The sequence below is a fragment of the Helianthus annuus genome, chromosome 4 (assembly GCF_002127325.2).
Source record: "Helianthus annuus cultivar XRQ/B chromosome 4, HanXRQr2.0-SUNRISE, whole genome shotgun sequence".
Lineage (NCBI taxonomy): Eukaryota > Viridiplantae > Streptophyta > Magnoliopsida > Asterales > Asteraceae > Helianthus > Helianthus annuus.
Window position 1 is genome coordinate 25,975,537 of NC_035436.2, and position 18,576 is coordinate 25,994,112.

The 18,576-nt window shown below is 36.2% G+C and overlaps 1 protein-coding gene and 2 long non-coding RNA genes across 3 annotated transcripts; all 3 read right to left on the minus strand.

Annotated features, from left to right (window-relative positions):
• Positions 1 to 9,016: 9,016 nt before the first annotated feature.
• Positions 9,017 to 10,208, minus strand: LOC110909521. The gene is made up of 3 exons (XR_002575419.1): positions 10,100 to 10,208; positions 9,495 to 9,551; positions 9,017 to 9,090 (listed from the first exon to the last, which is right to left on the minus strand). It is a non-coding gene; the product is annotated as an uncharacterized LOC110909521 (long non-coding RNA).
• Positions 10,209 to 13,599: 3,391 nt separating this feature from the next.
• Positions 13,600 to 14,979, minus strand: LOC110911207. The gene has a single exon (XM_022155809.1). It carries the CDS (start codon positions 14,977 to 14,979, stop codon positions 13,600 to 13,602), a length of 1,380 nt encoding a protein of 459 aa, XP_022011501.1.
• A 1,127-nt stretch (positions 14,980 to 16,106) lies between these two features.
• On the minus strand, positions 16,107 to 17,364 carry LOC110909499. The gene is made up of 3 exons (XR_002575404.2): positions 17,245 to 17,364; positions 16,640 to 16,696; positions 16,107 to 16,235 (listed from the first exon to the last, which is right to left on the minus strand). It is a non-coding gene; the product is annotated as an uncharacterized LOC110909499 (long non-coding RNA).
• Positions 17,365 to 18,576: the final 1,212 nt, after the last annotated feature.

An 18,576-nucleotide genomic window follows, 5' to 3' on the forward strand; every position in this document is an offset into this window, starting at 1 on the left:
TATGTCCACAGTCATAGATTCGGTCGAGTGACAGCTGAACCAGCTAATTATAAGATAGGGGCAAATATAAAAACCCTTAATGCTGTAAATTATAACAAATGTGTTTTTATACAAAAATGAATGAACTCACCAGCATTTCCTGCTGACCAAATGTTTTTAAAATGTGTTTCGGGTAATTACAAGTAGACTGGAATAAGAGTGATGATACGACACCGAAAGGCTTAAAGACGTGGCTTATTTTCTCAATTAAATTAAATTAAGAAAACATGGTTTCATATATTCGGGTTTATCCCTTATTAAAGCTACCTTTGTAAAACATCGGTATTATCCCATCTGTTTAAATAAATAAAATCCGGTGTTTTCTAAACTCTGATATTTTTCCTAACTCCCGGTCCTGATACACCGAAAGGCTTAAAGACGTGGCTTATTTTCTCAATTAAATTAAATTAAGAAAACATGGTTTCATATATTCGGGTTTATCCCTTATTAAAGCTACCTTTGTAAAACATGGGTATTATCCCATCTGTAAATCCGTTGTTTTCTAAACTCTGATATTTTTCCTAACTCCCGGTCCTGATGAATATTTCCGCTGCAATGTTTTTAAAATAACCACCGGTACCACTTGTCTGCTTGCTGCTCCCGTCCAGGGTGTGGTCAGGGGTCGTGACAGAGGTGGTATCAGAGCCACTGGTTTAAGTAATTGGGTGTTGTAATAATACCTAAACTTAAACGAAAGAGTTAGGAAATTGTTATTAAATGGTAGCAATAAGGATAGTATTTAGAGTTGAACTTAAGAAAGATGCCGTAGTATAAGCTTCGAGATAAGCTAATTACTTGCATAAATAAAGTGTGATGGGTGTTGGTATGCCGTGAGGATGATAACTAGAACATTGCAAGTATGGTAAATAAGCGATAACACTTCGCCACTGTTATTTCTTATTTATTGGTACTACTTGGTTCCAAAATATGATCCATCATGTGAATACTAATTTCCATGTTCTTTGATGAAAGCCTTAATAAAATATTCATTTTTAAATCATGATAAAAAAGATTTTTTTTAATGGGAAATTCAAATTACCTCTCCGGCAAGATTGGGTATGGTGCAGCAGACTCTCCAGCTTGTCCGGGTAATATAGGGTTACCTCTCCGGCGAGAACCGGGTAAGATGTGGTATAGGATTTGTCAAACAAGTGACAGAATTCCTTAAATAGTATCATGACCTGATGTCTGACTTGTCTTTGGAAATATGAATCTGTTAAATACATTGACCTTATGAATGGTATGTATATTACAATATGTGAAATATATGATTATATAGATATATATATCTATAAGGAAATCCAAAAACCATAAGGATTAACAATTTAGAATAAAACACAAGCATGTGTGTCAATGATAATTCTAGATTTCTTTATTATGAATCTCTTGTATACATCTATAATTCCGATATCGAACATTATTTCGTTTGATCATCTGTCTCTTAACTCGTGCAACAAGAAGTATATGAACCCTTTATGTTGGGATGCCATCGAAAATATAAGAATTCCCTTTGCGTTACCTTAGATCATTAACGCATTAGGAAACCTGTAGCTAAAGTTGTGCAAGATACTAAACGTCTCAAAACCTATGCTAATGAGAATAATTCTACTTTCTTTAAGAACTCTTGTGAAGATAATAGTGACCATGACTAGATACACTTACAAAGACTCTTCACCTATAATCCTACTAAGATTACCAGTCTCAAAAGAATTGCTGCAAAAATACATGGGCTTAAAGGACTGAAGTGTCATAACCATTAGTATATATGTTAAGAAAAATGAAGTAATGTATGCTTCAAAATTTAGACATTTAGATAGTGAGACCCGAGCTTCAAAACACATGGTCAAGACATATGCCATGAAATGGAGAGAATTAACAGAAAGGAAATTTTGTCTGCTTCATAAAAAGGAACAAATAGAAACGAAGACTCCTGGGGGGTTTACAAGCCAACCGGAGAAGTGACCACAAGGAGGCAAGACAGACCAGCCGACAAAGTTCGTCTCTGTGAGGAAAGCTGCGAATTATGCACGGAAATAAGACATATCGTATATGATCTCGGAGTTCATTAACGCTAGAGGCATGGAACTGAAAGAAATTCCGAACGACGTTTCCCAGAGGATCTACTTAGACTATCACCCGATCGTGAGAAGAAACTTAGAATGCATCCGAGACTAGGAACAACACCGATTGTTATATCACAAAGTTATGACTAATGTAGTAGTTAATGCTTTAAGTCATAAGTTCATAGGAAGCCGAATCAAGTACGTGCTCTTAGATTAAATTGCGGATAGATTTAATGAAATAATTAAAGAGTACCCAAGAAACAGCAATCAAGGATGATGCTAAAGGATTATAAAGAAATAATGAAGGAATCAGAAAAAGGAACTAATGGAAATTAGTGATTCCATAAAGAATTCGGGTACCTATTCAAGGAAACCTGCAAGAAAGGATTCTCGAAGAAGCCCATAGAACTAAGTATTTAATACATCGTGTAAGTAATATGAGATATCGAGGTTTGAATTACTAATAAATAGAAATGAAAAAGGATGTAGCAAGTTATGTCTCTAAGTATTTAATCAATTGGCAAGTTAAAGCTGAGCATTAGAACCCTTTAGGTTTACCTCAACGACATCAGTATGGAAATGAGATTGATAATAATGGATCTTGTTACCAAATTACCCAAAACAAGAAATGACACAATCTGGGTGATTGTGGATCGACTAACCAAGTCTGCTCAATCCCTACCAATGAAGGAAACCCTTTAGTATAAGACACTTAGTTAAGTTGTGTGGAGACAAAATAGTCTCATTACAAAGAATCCTGTTATCTATCAAGAAAGTCATTTCACTTCTCATTTCTAGGAAAATTTTAACCCGACCTATTTTGATGTAGTGTGAAGGAACACTACAAAACATAAAAGATGTGCTAAGTACATGTGCAATAAATATTGGTGAAAGTGGGATTATCACCCATAAGATTTTTCAATAATTAACCTTCAAGTATTAGTGTTGCCCATTTGTGTTAGTGCATGCGTCTGTCGACTTCGTCTTGTATCGAGTCTTGTATTAGAATGTTAGAACAGGGCACGTAGTTCGAGATAGAAGTAATTTCGCATGTAATGGTAATTTCGCTTGAATGAGTCATACTTGTAATTCCTTACGAAATTAGATTTCGTATAAAATCTAATTCCGCATGAAACACTCTCAAGCGAAATCATGGGGCCTATAAATACCCCTGTTCATGCGAAATTAGAAGTCTTCTTTCCGGTTTGTGCAACGAAGTGCTGCCGAAGTGTCGTCTCGCTGTAATTTGTCATCAAATCAATCTAAAAGGCAGTTTATGTGTATATTTTGCTGAATTGAGCTCATTACATCTGTTTCCGCCTTTCGTTCTGAGTTTAAACTCTTCTGATCGACTCGTTCGGGTCAGAAAACAATCCTACAAGTGGTATCAGAGCTCAGGAGGAAGAGTTCATACCAATTCAGCTGCAAATTCTGTTTTCTAAAAAATTGGACTATAATTCGATCTAAAAAATTGGACTATAATTCGATCTAAAAAATGATAAATCTTATAATTCCGTTTGAAATTCAGAATCGAAATGATAACGTCAGCCTAATTCCGCGTGGAATCACATCTTAATTCCGCACGAAATTACAGTTTGTCCATAATTCCGCTTGAAAGGTTTATCTAATTCCGCACGGAATTAGTGATTTCGCTCCAAAAGTACTATTTCGTTTGAACTGGTGTTTAATTCCGCGCGGAATTAAATTCCGTTTGGTGATTCCGCTTGAAACATTTAATTTCGTCTGAAGTTGTGTGCAAGTTAATAATTCCGTTTGAACAGTCTGTTTTGTGAACTTTGAAAACCGAAACATGGAAGAGGAATTCTACAACGCCTTTGCTACCCCGATCACAGTTACTTAGCAAACAATGTTGGAAAACGAAATGGGCACTATGCAAAAACCTCCCAAACTCATGAACATCGAGGAGTATAAGGGTTGGGAAGAACGTTTTGAGAATTTGGTACAAGCAATTTATTTAGATGCTTGGGAATGCATTGAAACGAAATACGTTAGACCAACGAATGATGATGAAGAGGTGATTGCTATCAAAGATCTTAGTGCCGAGGAGAAAAAGAAATACAAAAACGAAAAGATGATGATCAGTTTACTGCAACAGGCAGTTAAAGAGGATATCTTGGTCTTATTGCAACACACTGGGAGTGCATATTCGATTTGGAAAGCATTACGATCTAAGTTTGTTGGAAGCCAAGAGATGATCAAAAACAAGAAATCGCTTCTGAAAAAAGAGTTTGATCTATTCCGTGGTCTGAAAAATGAAAGCACAAAGCAGATAATTGAAAGATACTGCAATCTGTTGGTAAACATGAAGAGGGTGAGCATCAACAAAGATAATGAAGAGTTGATTGAAAAACTGGCTGATGCATTGCCACATGAGACTTAGGGCACATACTTGATGATGCTGAGAAACAAGAAAGGGTTCAACAACCTAACACTGAGCAAGTTTATTGAGAAGCTTGAAGCACAGGAAATGAAACAAATAAAGATTTCAAGAATGAAAGTGTTTGATGGTGAACAAGACATTGGGCTGTATTACAAAGCAGGGCTGAATAATAAAACCAACATGTCACCGAAGGTTGAAACTGCATTCAACACAAAGAGTTCATCAAGTAGTTCATCAAAAGGATCAAACAGCAAAACCAGTTTTTCATCATATCCATCATTTGATCCTAATCTTTCTACAACAAAGAATAGAAAGAAGTTACAGTGCAATATTGTTTTGAATCTTGAGGATGATCAAGATTACACAGAAGAAGTTGCAAAAAGCCACATGTCTTTGTTGGAGACTGTTCTAGAATCGTATGGAAGTTTTGTTGCAGGTCGGATCGGGAATCCAATGCTGACTAAGGAGGATTACGATCAGATCGATGCTGAAGAGATGGAGCTAATGGACATAAAATGGTGTTTGGCTAGTGTGTTGAGGAGAGCTGAGAAATTCAAGTAGATCACAGGAAGAGATGATCTCCGTGAGGCTAATGTTTCTACTTTAGGTTTTGATAAATCTAAAGTCACTTGTTTTTCATTGCAGGGAAAAAGGACACTTCAAGAGGGAGTGCACTAATCGCGAAGCAAGTGGAGCTCAAAATCCGTTCAACAACAATGATTACTACCGGAAGGCCATCTACCATCAAGTTGCTCAACAACCAAATCAACAAGAATCACAAACGGCTCATGGAAGAAAGGTGATTGGAGAATCTTCAAAGAGAGCTTGTATGGTTAGTCAAGATGAGGAGAAGTTATCAACAACATTCAACTGGGACAAATATATTTCAGCTGATGGTAAAGCTTGTGTGATAGACCAAGATGATGAAAAGTTACCTGAGGGCTTTAACTGGGAAAATTTCAGTTGGGATGATTATGATCCTTCAAAACTCCAGTTCACATAGCTTTTGTTGCTCGAATTGAAGAAGATAGTGATGATGACACTGAGTATTATGCAAAAAGAATGAGAGATCATTTGAAAATGATGGCAGAAAGTTATAGTGAAGATGATAAAGCTAAAAAGAAAAAGAAAAAGGTCAAAACACCAGTTAGCAGTGATAACGAAGAAGTTCCAGTAGTGAAGAGAAAAGTAAAGGAAGTACCAAAGTTCAAAATTAATGAAAATGTTGATGCCGGAGAGATTCCTGTGAATTGTGAAACCTGTGAGATCATGAAGAAGAAAAACAGAGAGTTGATCAACAACATGAACAGGTTGAAGGAATCTTATGATGTGCTGAACAAAGCAATGAATATGTACAATGAAACAAGTGATGAACAAGCAACAGCAATGAAGACACTTCAGGGAGCTTTCATGACGAAGTAGAAAATTGTGAATAATTATATAGAGAAGTGTGCTGTTCTTGAACAGAAACTGGAATTACAAAGAATTGAAACTGAAAGAGTTAATCGTTTGTTGAAAAGTTACTCATGTACTTCTTATGTCATTGACAGGATTTATCCAACTGTTGAAATATTTATTCTTATCTAATTTTTACTATGATTATAATAAAAACCAACGTTTATATTCTTATCTAATTTTTAATTAATATTATTATAATAAAAACAAATGTTTATCCTTATTTAAATATTTATTCTTATCTAATATTTTGTTTGAAATTATTATTATTTAATATGAGAGAAATATAGGAAAATAAGGTGAGAAAGCACCAGAAAATGACATGTGTCTAACAAAGATTTTCGTTTATTAATATAGATAAGAAGATTGTATTAGTTAAACATAAAAGAATCAAAGTAAACAAATGACTTGTATTAATTATAGCAGCTCTCCCACAAGTCGTAAGGGGGGCTTATTGGTATAACTTGTTAGGTTTAAAAAGAATATATAAGAAAGATTCGACAACCCATATAATTAAAAAGAGGTTATAAAATCAAAAAAAAAAAATATTTATATATAAAAATTAGGTGGAAGAACATCCACAGATGTATGGTGAGAACTCAATCATTTGCCAGGGCATGATTTGCGTTTATCGTTGTGACATACGCGTACAAAGGTATGTATATGAAGATATTGCCAAATCATCGCTCAACAATATTGATTGTGTGATATATATATTATTTCTTTATATACTATTTATTATTGGGATTTCCCGTGGTTCGCCACGGATACTTAGTCAGTATCAGTTTGATTTGTCACGTGTAGCAAATCAAAAAATAAAGCTATGATATAATCAAAAGGATATTAATACGTGTTTAAATCAATCGAAAACTATAAAAATGAATATCGGTACCGGCTCAACAAAATCTAAACCGAAACAGTGATACAAATAAATATTGTATTTTAAATATAACTCTGTTTTCAATATATATATATAATTGCGCTAAAATAAGAACCACCTCGAGTTGTAAGAAAAAAATTCAAAAAAAAAAAAAAAAAATGTCGTGTGTGTAGTTTTGAGCACCACAAGTTTGTGTTTACGGCTCGTCGAACCCTAACTAGGATCTCTTAACCCTAAACCCTAAATCATAACCCCTAAACTCTAAACCATAAAGCTAAAAAATAAGGCTAAAACCTAAACTAAACCGTAAAATCTAAACTATAAACCCTAAAAGCTAAACCCTAAAGGCTAAAACTAAAGCTAAACCCTAAAGCTAAACCCTAAACCCTAAAGCTTAAACCCTAAAGCTAAACCCTAAAGCTAAAACCCTAATATATATCGAAACATTGAAAAAAATTCAAGCACGGTTGCTTATTCAGTTTTTTAAGTTGATGAAATTAAGTTATTAGAAAAAAAAAATTAATTTAATTAATAAATAAGTTAAATGCATAAATTATTTATACTATTAGGGATGATTTTGAAACTTAAAAGATTGTTAATAGTCCATGAGAATCAATTATTGGTTCTGCTAATACCGGTATAGGTATGAATGTTATATTGGTTCTGCTAATAGTGATATAGGTATCAATTTCATAGTCCATGAGAATCAATTATTGGTTCTACTAATAGCGATATAGGTATCAATGTTGTACAGTACCAACACTCGTATTGCGTACGACAAAAAATACTTTATTTTTAATACAATTTCTTTTTCACAAATGTATATTGAAACATTGACAAAAAAGAATTAAACATGACTGCATATTCAAATATTTTTTAAAGTTAAATAGCTCAAGTTGTTAAAGAAAATCAAAGTAATTAATTAAAAATTAAATATGTTAAACATATTAAAAATCAATTTTGACGTCTCTAAGAAAACATGAGTTTTTTTCCCATATTGGTGTTGAGGAGAACACTATTTACCATTTTGATGTTCTTTAAAAACTATTTACCAAAATAGTGTTTTCACTTAGCTTTTATTTAACTAGTAGATAGTTCCGCGCTTCGCAGCGGTTCTTGCATTTTATAATTTTTAAACCACTTTGCTATATAACTAATAGATTAAATTGTCATTTTAGTCCCTGAGTTTTGTCCAAATTTGTCATTTTAGTCTAAATAGTTTTTTTCCCCTCTGGGTCCCTGACTTGTCCCTTTTGTTGCCATTTTGATTATTTTGTCTAACTCCATCCAGAAACCCCATTTTTAACCAGGGATATTTTGGGGATTTACTTTAAAAATGTTTTTACTTGCAGTTTTGATCCATTTTTTTATCCAATATATAAACACAATTTACCCCCATTTAAAACCCTAATTCACCCTAACCTTTCATCTTCTTACACACGATCATCAAAAATGTTCCAGTAATCCTACTAAATCACACAGTTCAGTCGACGATTGAAAGCAAGAACAATGTGGAATGCTCGGCCTCCCGGTTCAACCTTTAATCCAGACGTCGATGATGGTATGTGCTAAATTAGGGTAATGATCCCCTGTTTTGTTCGATTAATGTTGTTTAATGGTGTGTTTTGTTGTTGATTTCAGCTGACGAGCCAGACCTGTTAACGTTTGAGATACATCATGGAGGGGAATTGATTGACTTTCCAGAATTTGGGTATGAGGGTAAAGTATCGTATATCGACAAGGTTAACCCTGACTACTTTTCTTTGATCATATTTAATGATATGATGGGTGAGCTAGGTTACACAGAAGATGAACTAGGGGGATTAAGATACAACTTTAGGATTCCAGGGGAATGTTCTGAATTTGGGATAAGATTGAAACGCCCACTTTTTACTTTTGACAATAACATAAAGCTCATACAAAGGTTTGGAAAAATTTTGACATGACCCATTCGAAAAGTGAACATTTTCCTGCTTTTTAACAAAACCATTCAAGATACATTCTATGACACTATTCAAAAGATGCTAAATTAAAAACCATACACAATTTACCTAGAATATTAAATCCAAACTATTCAAAATAAAGTTTAACTTCAAACTACTACCATCATCCTAACAACTAGTTTAACATTTACTACACAAAAGGACGTTTCGACCCATTCAAAAGAAACAATTTGAACCGGAAGCGTATAAAGGTCAACGTTGTGTGTGTATGTTCGGTCCGAGCGCGCCGCAATTAGTCATGTGATTTACCTATCATTCATAACAACAACACATGTTAGTTCATTATACATAACATTTTACCTTAATAACATTATCACTTCCATTCGGAAACATTCATCATACCACTTCCCGATTCATGTGTAATGAACCTCTACATTCCATATCTCTCGATATACTTGTATCAATTGACCCATATAAACAAGTCAATTATACACATTCCAATCAACCATTCTACTTGTCCCTTTTTAACCCATTTAGACGGGTTACTCCATATTCACTATCACATCATAGTATCCTTAAAAAATTTCCCAATATAAAGTTCATTACTTTTAGTCAATCATGAATCATAATGTAAACTTACACCTATTTCATAGCACTAACCAATTTCATACATAATTCTACAAATAGAGTACATAAAATTTACATGAACTTACCGCGATCTTGAGATGCTTGTGCCTTCGAGTGACTTGCGCCTTCTTCCTTCTTTGTGCCTATATATCATAATCTTATACTTTAGCATTCTTAAACATTACTTTCACAATCCTTATTGTACGTTATGGCGTTTACTAATCACATACATCATTATCATAAGAAAATTGCATCATTTTAACAAGTATACATGCAAAAGCCATAACTAAACTCACTTGGGCATTTTGTCAAACACCTTGTGTGCGTATCACTAGTTTAGCATAATGTACAAGCATTTTAAGCACAACTTCCATAGTTCACTCTTTGAGTAACCAAAAACATCCCTAACTTAGAAATTATCATTCTAATTATGATCACATAATTCTAAATCAATTACATCTAACCTTTTCACTAACATTCATCAAATTAACATATAAAGCTTCACAATTTCTTGATCATCTTTTATCACATGAATGGGTTTTACCCTAATCTATCATCATAGAGAAATTAAAGCATGATTTCAACTCTTACAAGTTCATATCACCTTGCATTCATGTTTGATTTCATAAAGCATCACAAATTTCACATATCAAATTAATTAAACATCACCAAATCATGAAATTCGACTTACTTGATGTTAATTTCACTTAGGGATGAACATTTCTAACTCATGCATTGATAAACCTTCAATTTTCCCCTTTTAATTTGAGAGATTTGTGATGTTAGGGTTTTGACTCCCTTGGCTCCCTCCTCTCTCTCGATCGCACACACTGCCAGACCAAACTGGCTTTCTTTTTTTTTCTAATTTTATTCTATATTTACACATTTAGCCCTAACTTTTATGGTATGTTCACATTAGTGATTTTTCACACTAACTTTGTGACTTTTCTTTAGTTAACTTTATTTCCATACAAAGGGTTTTTAACTTACCATTATTTATAAGACTTTCATAATGGTAAAAACTTATATTTACCATTCTTTGTCATTACATCCTCACTATTAGTTTATTATATTAAGACATACGAAAACTGGGGTGTTACAAGTCCACCCCCTTATAAGAGGTTTCGTCCCCGAAACCTGACTACGTACCAAATAATTCCGGGTAGTGCTTTTGCATGTCATCCTCCGCTTCCCAGGTGAGATCCGATCCCTTCCGATGTTGCCATTGAACCAACACTTGTCGAACAGATTTGTTTCGGAGGTGCTTCACTTTAAAATCCTTGATTGCGATGGGCCTTTCAACATAATTTAACTTCTTATCCACTTCAATGTCATCCATAGGCACGTATGCCGTCTCATCCGCAAGGCACTTTCGCAACTGAGACACATGAAAGGTGTTATGAATCCCATCCAGCGCGGGTGGTAATTCTAACTGATATGCCACCGCCCCGACCCGGGCGAGTATTTTGAATGGCCCGATGTATCGAGGGCCTAACTTCCCGCATTTACGAAAATGGATTATCCCTTTCCATGGGGAGACCTTTAGTAATACATGATCTCCCACTTGAAATTCAATTGCCCGCATTCGTCGATCCGCATAAGACTTTTGTCTATCTTGCGCTGCTTTTATTCTTGATCTAATCATATCTATCTTTTCGTTCGTCTCGGCCACTACTTCTTTTGACGCGATTTCTCGTTGACCCACTTCCCCCCAACAAACCGGGGTCCTACATTTCCTTCCATAAAGCATTTCGTAGGGGGCCATTTTTATGATGTTATGATAGCTATTATTATATGAGAATTCTACCAAAGGTAGATGATCATCCCAACTTCCTCCGAAATCCATAACATACGCCCTTAACATATCAACTAATGTTTGAATAGTTCGTTCTGACTGACCATCGGTTTGTGGATGGTAGGCGGTGCTGATGTGTAATTGGGTCCCCAATTCCTCATGAAACTTCCTCCAATAACGAGATGTGAACCGGGTGTCCCGATCGGATACTATAGACACCGGAACCCCATGTCGGGATATAATCTCGTTCATGTAGACTTCCGCCATCTTTTCTGAATTATAATTTTCCCGAATAGGTAGGAAATGTGCACTTTTGGTTAGTCGGTCAACGACCACCCATATTGCATCGTGCCCTTTTCTTGTCTTTGGAAGCTTAGTCACCAAGTCCATCGTTACATGTTCCCATTTCCACACCGGGATCTCCAAGGGTTGTAACTTTCCATACGGCTTTTGGTGTTCGGCCTTTACTTGGGAACACGTCAAACACTTAGCAACATACTTGACAATGTCCCTTTTCATCCCCGGCCACCAATAATTCATCCTCAAGTCTCGATACATCTTTGTAGCCCTAGGATGAACGGAGTATCGAGACTTGTGAGCCTCATTCAACAGCAATTCCTTCACACCACAATGTCGAGGTATCCAGATTCGGTTATACCTCGTTTTCATTCCATTTGCATTCTCTCCCAGTTCATGAATAAATCCTTTCGTTCTTTCTTTCTTTGGGTCAACAACATTTAAAGATTTCGTTTGAGCTTCTCGAATTTCATCAAGGAGTTTAGGAGTGACTACCATCTTCATGGATTTTACCCGAATTGGGGGTGGGTACTCCTTTCGACTAAGTGCGTCCGCCACTACATTAGCCTTCCCGGGATGGTAATGAATATCACAATCGTAATCCTTAATGAGTTCCAACCATCTTCATTGCCTCATATTGAGATCTTTCTGCTCGAAAAAATATTTGAGGCTTTTATGATCCGAGAAGATTGTACATTTAACCCCATAAAGGTAGTGCCTCCATATTTTCAAGGCGAATACGACCGCCGCCAGTTCAAGATCATGAGTCGGATAATTGCCTTCATGTTGCTTGAGTTGTCTCGAAGCATAAGCAACGACTTTACCCCTTTGCATTAACACACAACCTAAACCTTGGCGAGAGGCGTCAGTATACACCACCAAATCATCCGTTCCATCCGGTAATGTCAATACTGGGGACTTTGAGAGCTTCTCCTTCAAGGTCTGGAAAGCTCTTTCTTGTTCTTCGCCCCATATAAACTTTTCGCTCTTCTTTGTTAACTTCGTCATGGACGAGGCTATCTTGGAGAAATCTTGGATGAACCTCCTGTAGTACCCAGCCAGGCCCAGAAAACTTTTTATTTCACTTGGATTCTTCGGGGGTACCCAGTTCATTACCGCTTCCACTTTGGACGGGTCCACATGGACACCCTCCGCATCAATTATATGACCCAAAAACTGTACCTCTCTAAGCCAAAAGGCACACTTTGAGAACTTTGCATATAACATTTCCTTGCGAAGTGTGTCCAATACATTACGCAGGTGGGAAGCATGTTCTACTTCACTTCGGGAGTATATTAGTATGTCGTCAATGAAAACGATTACATACTTATCAAGCATAGCTCGGCACACCCGATTCATCAAATCCATAAACGCAGCTGGCGCGTTTGTTAACCCAAAAGACATTACTAAGAACTCGTAATGTTCGTATCATGTTCGAAACGCAGTCTTCGGCACATCTTCTTCCCGCACACGCAATTGATGATAACCCGACCGCAAATCGATTTTCGAAAACCAACTTGCCCCTTGAAGCTGGTCAAATAGGTCATCAATTCTGGGCAAGGGATAACGATTCTTCACCGTTAACTTGTTCAACTCTCGATAGTCGATGCACATTCGCATCGAACCATCTTTCTTCTTTACGAATAATACAGGCGCTCCCCATGGTGAAACACTTGGTTTAATGAAACCCTTGTCGAGCAACTCTTGAAGTTGCGTCATCAATTCTTTCATTTCGGTCGGGGCCAGCCGATAAGGGGCTTTAGCTACCGGCTTTGCACCCGGGTTAAGCTCTATTTTGAATTCTACTTCTCGTTCAGGCGGAAGCCCTGGTAGGTCTTCCGGAAACACATCCAGATAATCAGTCACCACGTTCACTTCTTCAAGCTTTGGGACATCTCGATTAGTGTCAATCACATAAGATAGATAAGCTCTACCCCCGTTCCTCACATGTTTAACAGCTTTGATTATAGAACACAATTTCGACTTGATGACTCTATCTCCTTGAACACTTACCCGTTCCCCCCCCCCCAGGGTTACTACATGAATGACTTTCCTTTCACATTGAATTTTAGCGTGGTTTTGGGCAAGCCAATCCATTCCTACATGTACATCGGGACAAGATCTATACTAAATTCTTCATCTTCGATTAAGATCTTACAGTTTCTACAAATATCATGTAACAAATAGCTTTTACTATCAGCAACTTCCACTTCTAAGGGTACTATCATCTTTTCAAGCTTAAAAGATGGATGAACTAACAATTCATTAGAAATAAACGATCTACTAGCCCCGGAATCAAATAATACATTCATAGGCATAGAATTAACCAAGAATATACCTGAGACCACATCCGGGCTAGTCTTAGCTTCATCTGAGGTTAACTGGAACATCCTCCCACGAGCCTTGGAAGACTCATCCTTCTTTCCATCTTTCTTTGCCCCTTGTTGGAGTTTCGGACATTCCGCTTTAATGTGCCCTGTTTCATTGCAATTATAACACGCCTTTGGGTTTTCGGGGCACCTATAAAATGGATGTCCCACTCGTCCACATTTGTAGCATCCCTTCTTTCCCGACAAACATTCACCCGAATGATGCTTCCCACACGTCTTGCAAGTCGGAATTTCACTACTTGTTTTCCCCTTCTTGCTTTGGTCTTGATATCTTGTCTTTTTCAATGGACTAGCGTTGGTAGGCTTCTCCGCTACCCTTTTCTCTCCCTGTTCAACCTGTCTTTTTATCTCAATTTCTCTATCTCTTGCCCATTCAATTAATTCATTTAACGTCGCATACTTGGAGGGATTTACAAATTCCCGATATTCAGCCTTTAACATAGCATGGTAACGTATAATCCTTTGCCTCTCAGTCCCCGCTATCTCCTCACAGAACTCCACCCTCTCAAGAAACTTGTTCGTTATCTCGTCAATCGTTTCATTCTTTTGCCTGAGACGTAAGAAGTCTTCCTGAATCTTATCAATTGCGGATTGTGGACTGTAATATTTCAGAAACGACTCCTTGAATTCTTGCCATGTTAACGACTGTACTTTATCATCTCCCAACTCCTTCGAGTATGCGTCCCACCAATCTTTTGCTTGAAGTTGTAGAAGGCCCGTGGCAAACATTACTTGATCTTCCACTTCACATCTACTTCGTGTAAACACGGCTTCGGTACTTGAAATCCACCTTTGGCAAGCTATCGGATCAACTTCCCCTTTGTATGGTAAGGGATTACATGCCATGAACTCTTTGTACGTGCATCTCCGATTGCTTTTCTTCACTTGCAATTCACTAATCATTTCTTTCAATTCTTCCACCTTAGATGTTACCGAGGTATTAACTATCTCCAATACTTGTCCTTCGACTTCTTGAGCTAGTCGGGGTACACTAGCCTCTATCGCTTTCTTTACTTCTTCCACAATCATAGTTCTTATTTCATTTCGGCGTGCTTCATCGTCATCATTCAGATTCACCATATCAGCCATCTACATAAAACATGCATTACATTCATTATATTTTATTTCATAATTCCCATTATCATGATTTAACATCATTGTATCATGACACATTTCATTCATCGTTCATATTTCATATCTTGTCGTCAATGACGACCGTCTCATATCATACCGACCGATATATTAATCATAACAAATTTTTCTTCTCAACATTCACATGTACTTTCCCTCGAGTCTAAATCACCTAACACATTCAATTTCATGTATTCTTATTGTATATCAAGCTATCCTTGTGACTTGATAAGAATTACTAGGGTTTGAGGGCTTAAATTAAAGTTTTCGTTACTACCTGAGGTCACCATAAACTTTGGTTACCCTTCCGTAGCTTACGGTACAAGAAAAGAAAAATTTATATCTGGGCGCCACCGTAAGCTACGGTGGCCACCGTAGCTTACGGTGGAAGAAAAAGGGTTACGGTGGTAACCTGCTGACTTACGGCAGAAATTTGCAGTCGCACGGTCGTGCGTCCAGATGCACGGCCGTTCATAACCTAAAACGTTGGGAGCTCTGGCAGTGCACAAGCCAGTGCACTGTCTTACTCGGAAGCGCACGTCCGTGCGACCAGTGCATGACCGTGCACCTTGCCCAGTGTTGTTGGCTGAATTATTCCCTCTTTGATCCGTTCTAACCCCAAACTGAAACGATTCATTCCACATTTTTCCACAACATTCCATAACATTCTATAACATTCCGTAACTAATTATTCATACTACAAAAAGAAAATTTTCAACTTTTTAAATACTTACTTGCTTTGCGCCGCGAAACGAACACACACTTCCTCACGAGCTTTCAGTTTGAGTTCAAGCACTTGATGCTTAAATCCCTCAAACCTAGGCTCTGATACCAACTTGAAATGCCCACTTTTTACTTTTGACAATAACATAAAGCTCATACAAAGGTTTGGAAAAATTTTGACATGACCCATTCGAAAAGTGAACATTTTCCTACTTTTTAACAAAACCATTCAAGATACATTCTATGACACTATTCAAAAGATGCTAAATTAAAAACAATACACAATTTACCTAGAATATTAAATCCAAACAATTCAAAATAAAGTTTAACTTCAAACTACTACCATCATCCTAACAACTAGTTTAACATTTACTACACAAAAGGACGTTTCGACCCATTCAAAAGAAACAACTTGAACCGGAAGCGTATAAAGGTCAACGTTGTGTGTGTATGTTCGGTCCGAGCGCGCCGCAATTAGTCATGTGATTTACCTATCATTCATAACAACAACACATGTTAGTTCATTATACATAACATTTTACCTTAATAACATTATCACTTCCATTCGGAAACATTCATCATACCACTTCCCGATTCATGTGTAATGAACCTCTACATTCCATATCTCTCGATATACTTGTATCAATTGACCCATATAAACAAGTCAATTATACACATTCCAATCAACCATTCTACTTGTCCCTTTTTAACCCATTTAGACGGGTTACTCCATATTCACTATCACATCATAGTATCCTTAAAAAATTTCCCAATATAAAGTTCATTACTTTTAGTCAATCATGAATCATAATGTAAACTTACACCTATTTCATAGCACTAACCAATTTCATACATAATTCTACAAATAGAGTACATAAAATTTACATGAACTTACCGCGATCTTGAGATGCTTGTGCCTTCGAGTGACTTGCGCCTTCTTCCTTCTTTGTGCCTATATATCATAATCTCATACTTTAGCATTCTTAAACATTACTTTCACAATCCTTATTGTACGTTATGGCGTTTACTAATCACATACATCATTATCATAAGAAAATTGCATCATTTTAACAAGTATACATGCAAAAGCCATAACTAAACTCACTTGGGCATTTTGTCAAACACCTTGTGTGCGTATCACTAGTTTAGCATAATGTACAAGCATTTTAAGCACAACTTCCATAGTTCACTCTTTGAGTAACCAAAAACATCCCTAACTTAGAAATTATCATTCTAATTATGATCACATAATTCTAAATCAATTACATCTAACCTTTTCACTAACATTCATCAAATTAACATATAGAGCTTCACAATTTCTTGATCATCTTTTATCACATGAATGGGTTTTACCCTAATCTATCATCATAGAGAAATTAAAGCATGATTTCAACTCTTACAAGTTCATATCACCTTGCATTCATGTTTGATTTCATAAAGCATCACAAATTTCACATATCAAATTAATTAAACATCACCAAATCATGAAATTCGACTTACTTGATGTTAATTTCACTTAGGGATGAACATTTCTAACTCATGCATTGATAAACCTTCAATTTTCCCCTTTCAATTTGAGAGATTTGTGATGTTAGGGTTTTGACTCCCTTGGCTCCCTCCTCTCTCTCGATCGCACACACTGCCAGACCAAACTGGCTTTCTTTTTTTTTCTAATTTTATTCTATATTTACACATTTAGCCCCTAACTTTTATGGTATGTTCACATTAGTGATTTTTCACACTAACTTTGTTACTTTTCTTTAGTTAACTTTATTTCCATACAAAGGGTTTTTAACTTACCATTATTTATAAGACTTTCATAATGGTAAAAACTTATATTTACCATTCTTTGTCATTACATCCTCACTATTAGTTTATTATATTAAGACATACGAAAACTGGGGTGTTACAAAGATCCTTAATGGGTGATAGTGATGTTATTAGGATGATAAAATATACTCAAACTAACAAGGTCATTGAGGTGTATGTTGAGCATATTTGGGTATTAAAAAACAAGGTGATGCTGAAAACTTTGGTGATGATTCACAAGCTAATCCTGCAAACTTAGGTGATTTAACACAAGCTGAAGTGCAGGGTAAAGAAAAAGAGGTTGGGGATAATGAGAAAGAGGTTAGTGCAGTAGATGTAAGCTCTGACTCTAATTCAGATGAAAGTGATAAAAGTGCTCAAAGTGATGAAAGTGCTAATGTATTAGACGATGAACAGAGCAAAGAAACTGAGGTAATAAATGCGAAGTTCATTGATCCTGATGGTGGTGATGATCCTAATTACAGTGGTAATGAGGATGAGGGTAGTGATGAAAGTGAGGAGGGTAGTGATAAAGGTGAGGAGGGTAGTGATAAAGGTGAGGATAGTGATAAGGGTGAGGATAGTGAGGATCCTGATTACATAGTAGATGAGGAATACTTAGATGATGTTGATATGGATCAGGTTGAGTTTAGAGCTGCTGTAAAATTTGATATCAGTGATGATGAAGGGGAGGATCAGGATGAGCAACAAGTTGCTGACTTTGAATTAGACAATTTTGATAGTCTTAGTGATGAAGAGCATACAAGTGTTAGAGAAAGGGCAGTTTGGGGGATAAGGAAGAAGAAAAAAAAGGCAACTGATGATTGCCAGTTCTATGTTGGTCAGTGTTTTAATGATAAAGAGGACATTAGGCAAATGGTGAAACAATATGCAGTCCAATCTAGAAGGCAACTGTTTATCTATAGAAATGATAATGTTAGAATGAGGGTTCTTTGTTATGGAATTAATCCAAAATTAAGTAGTTGTGAAGCTGATAGTTTTAAAGCTAATGTTAGTATGGGC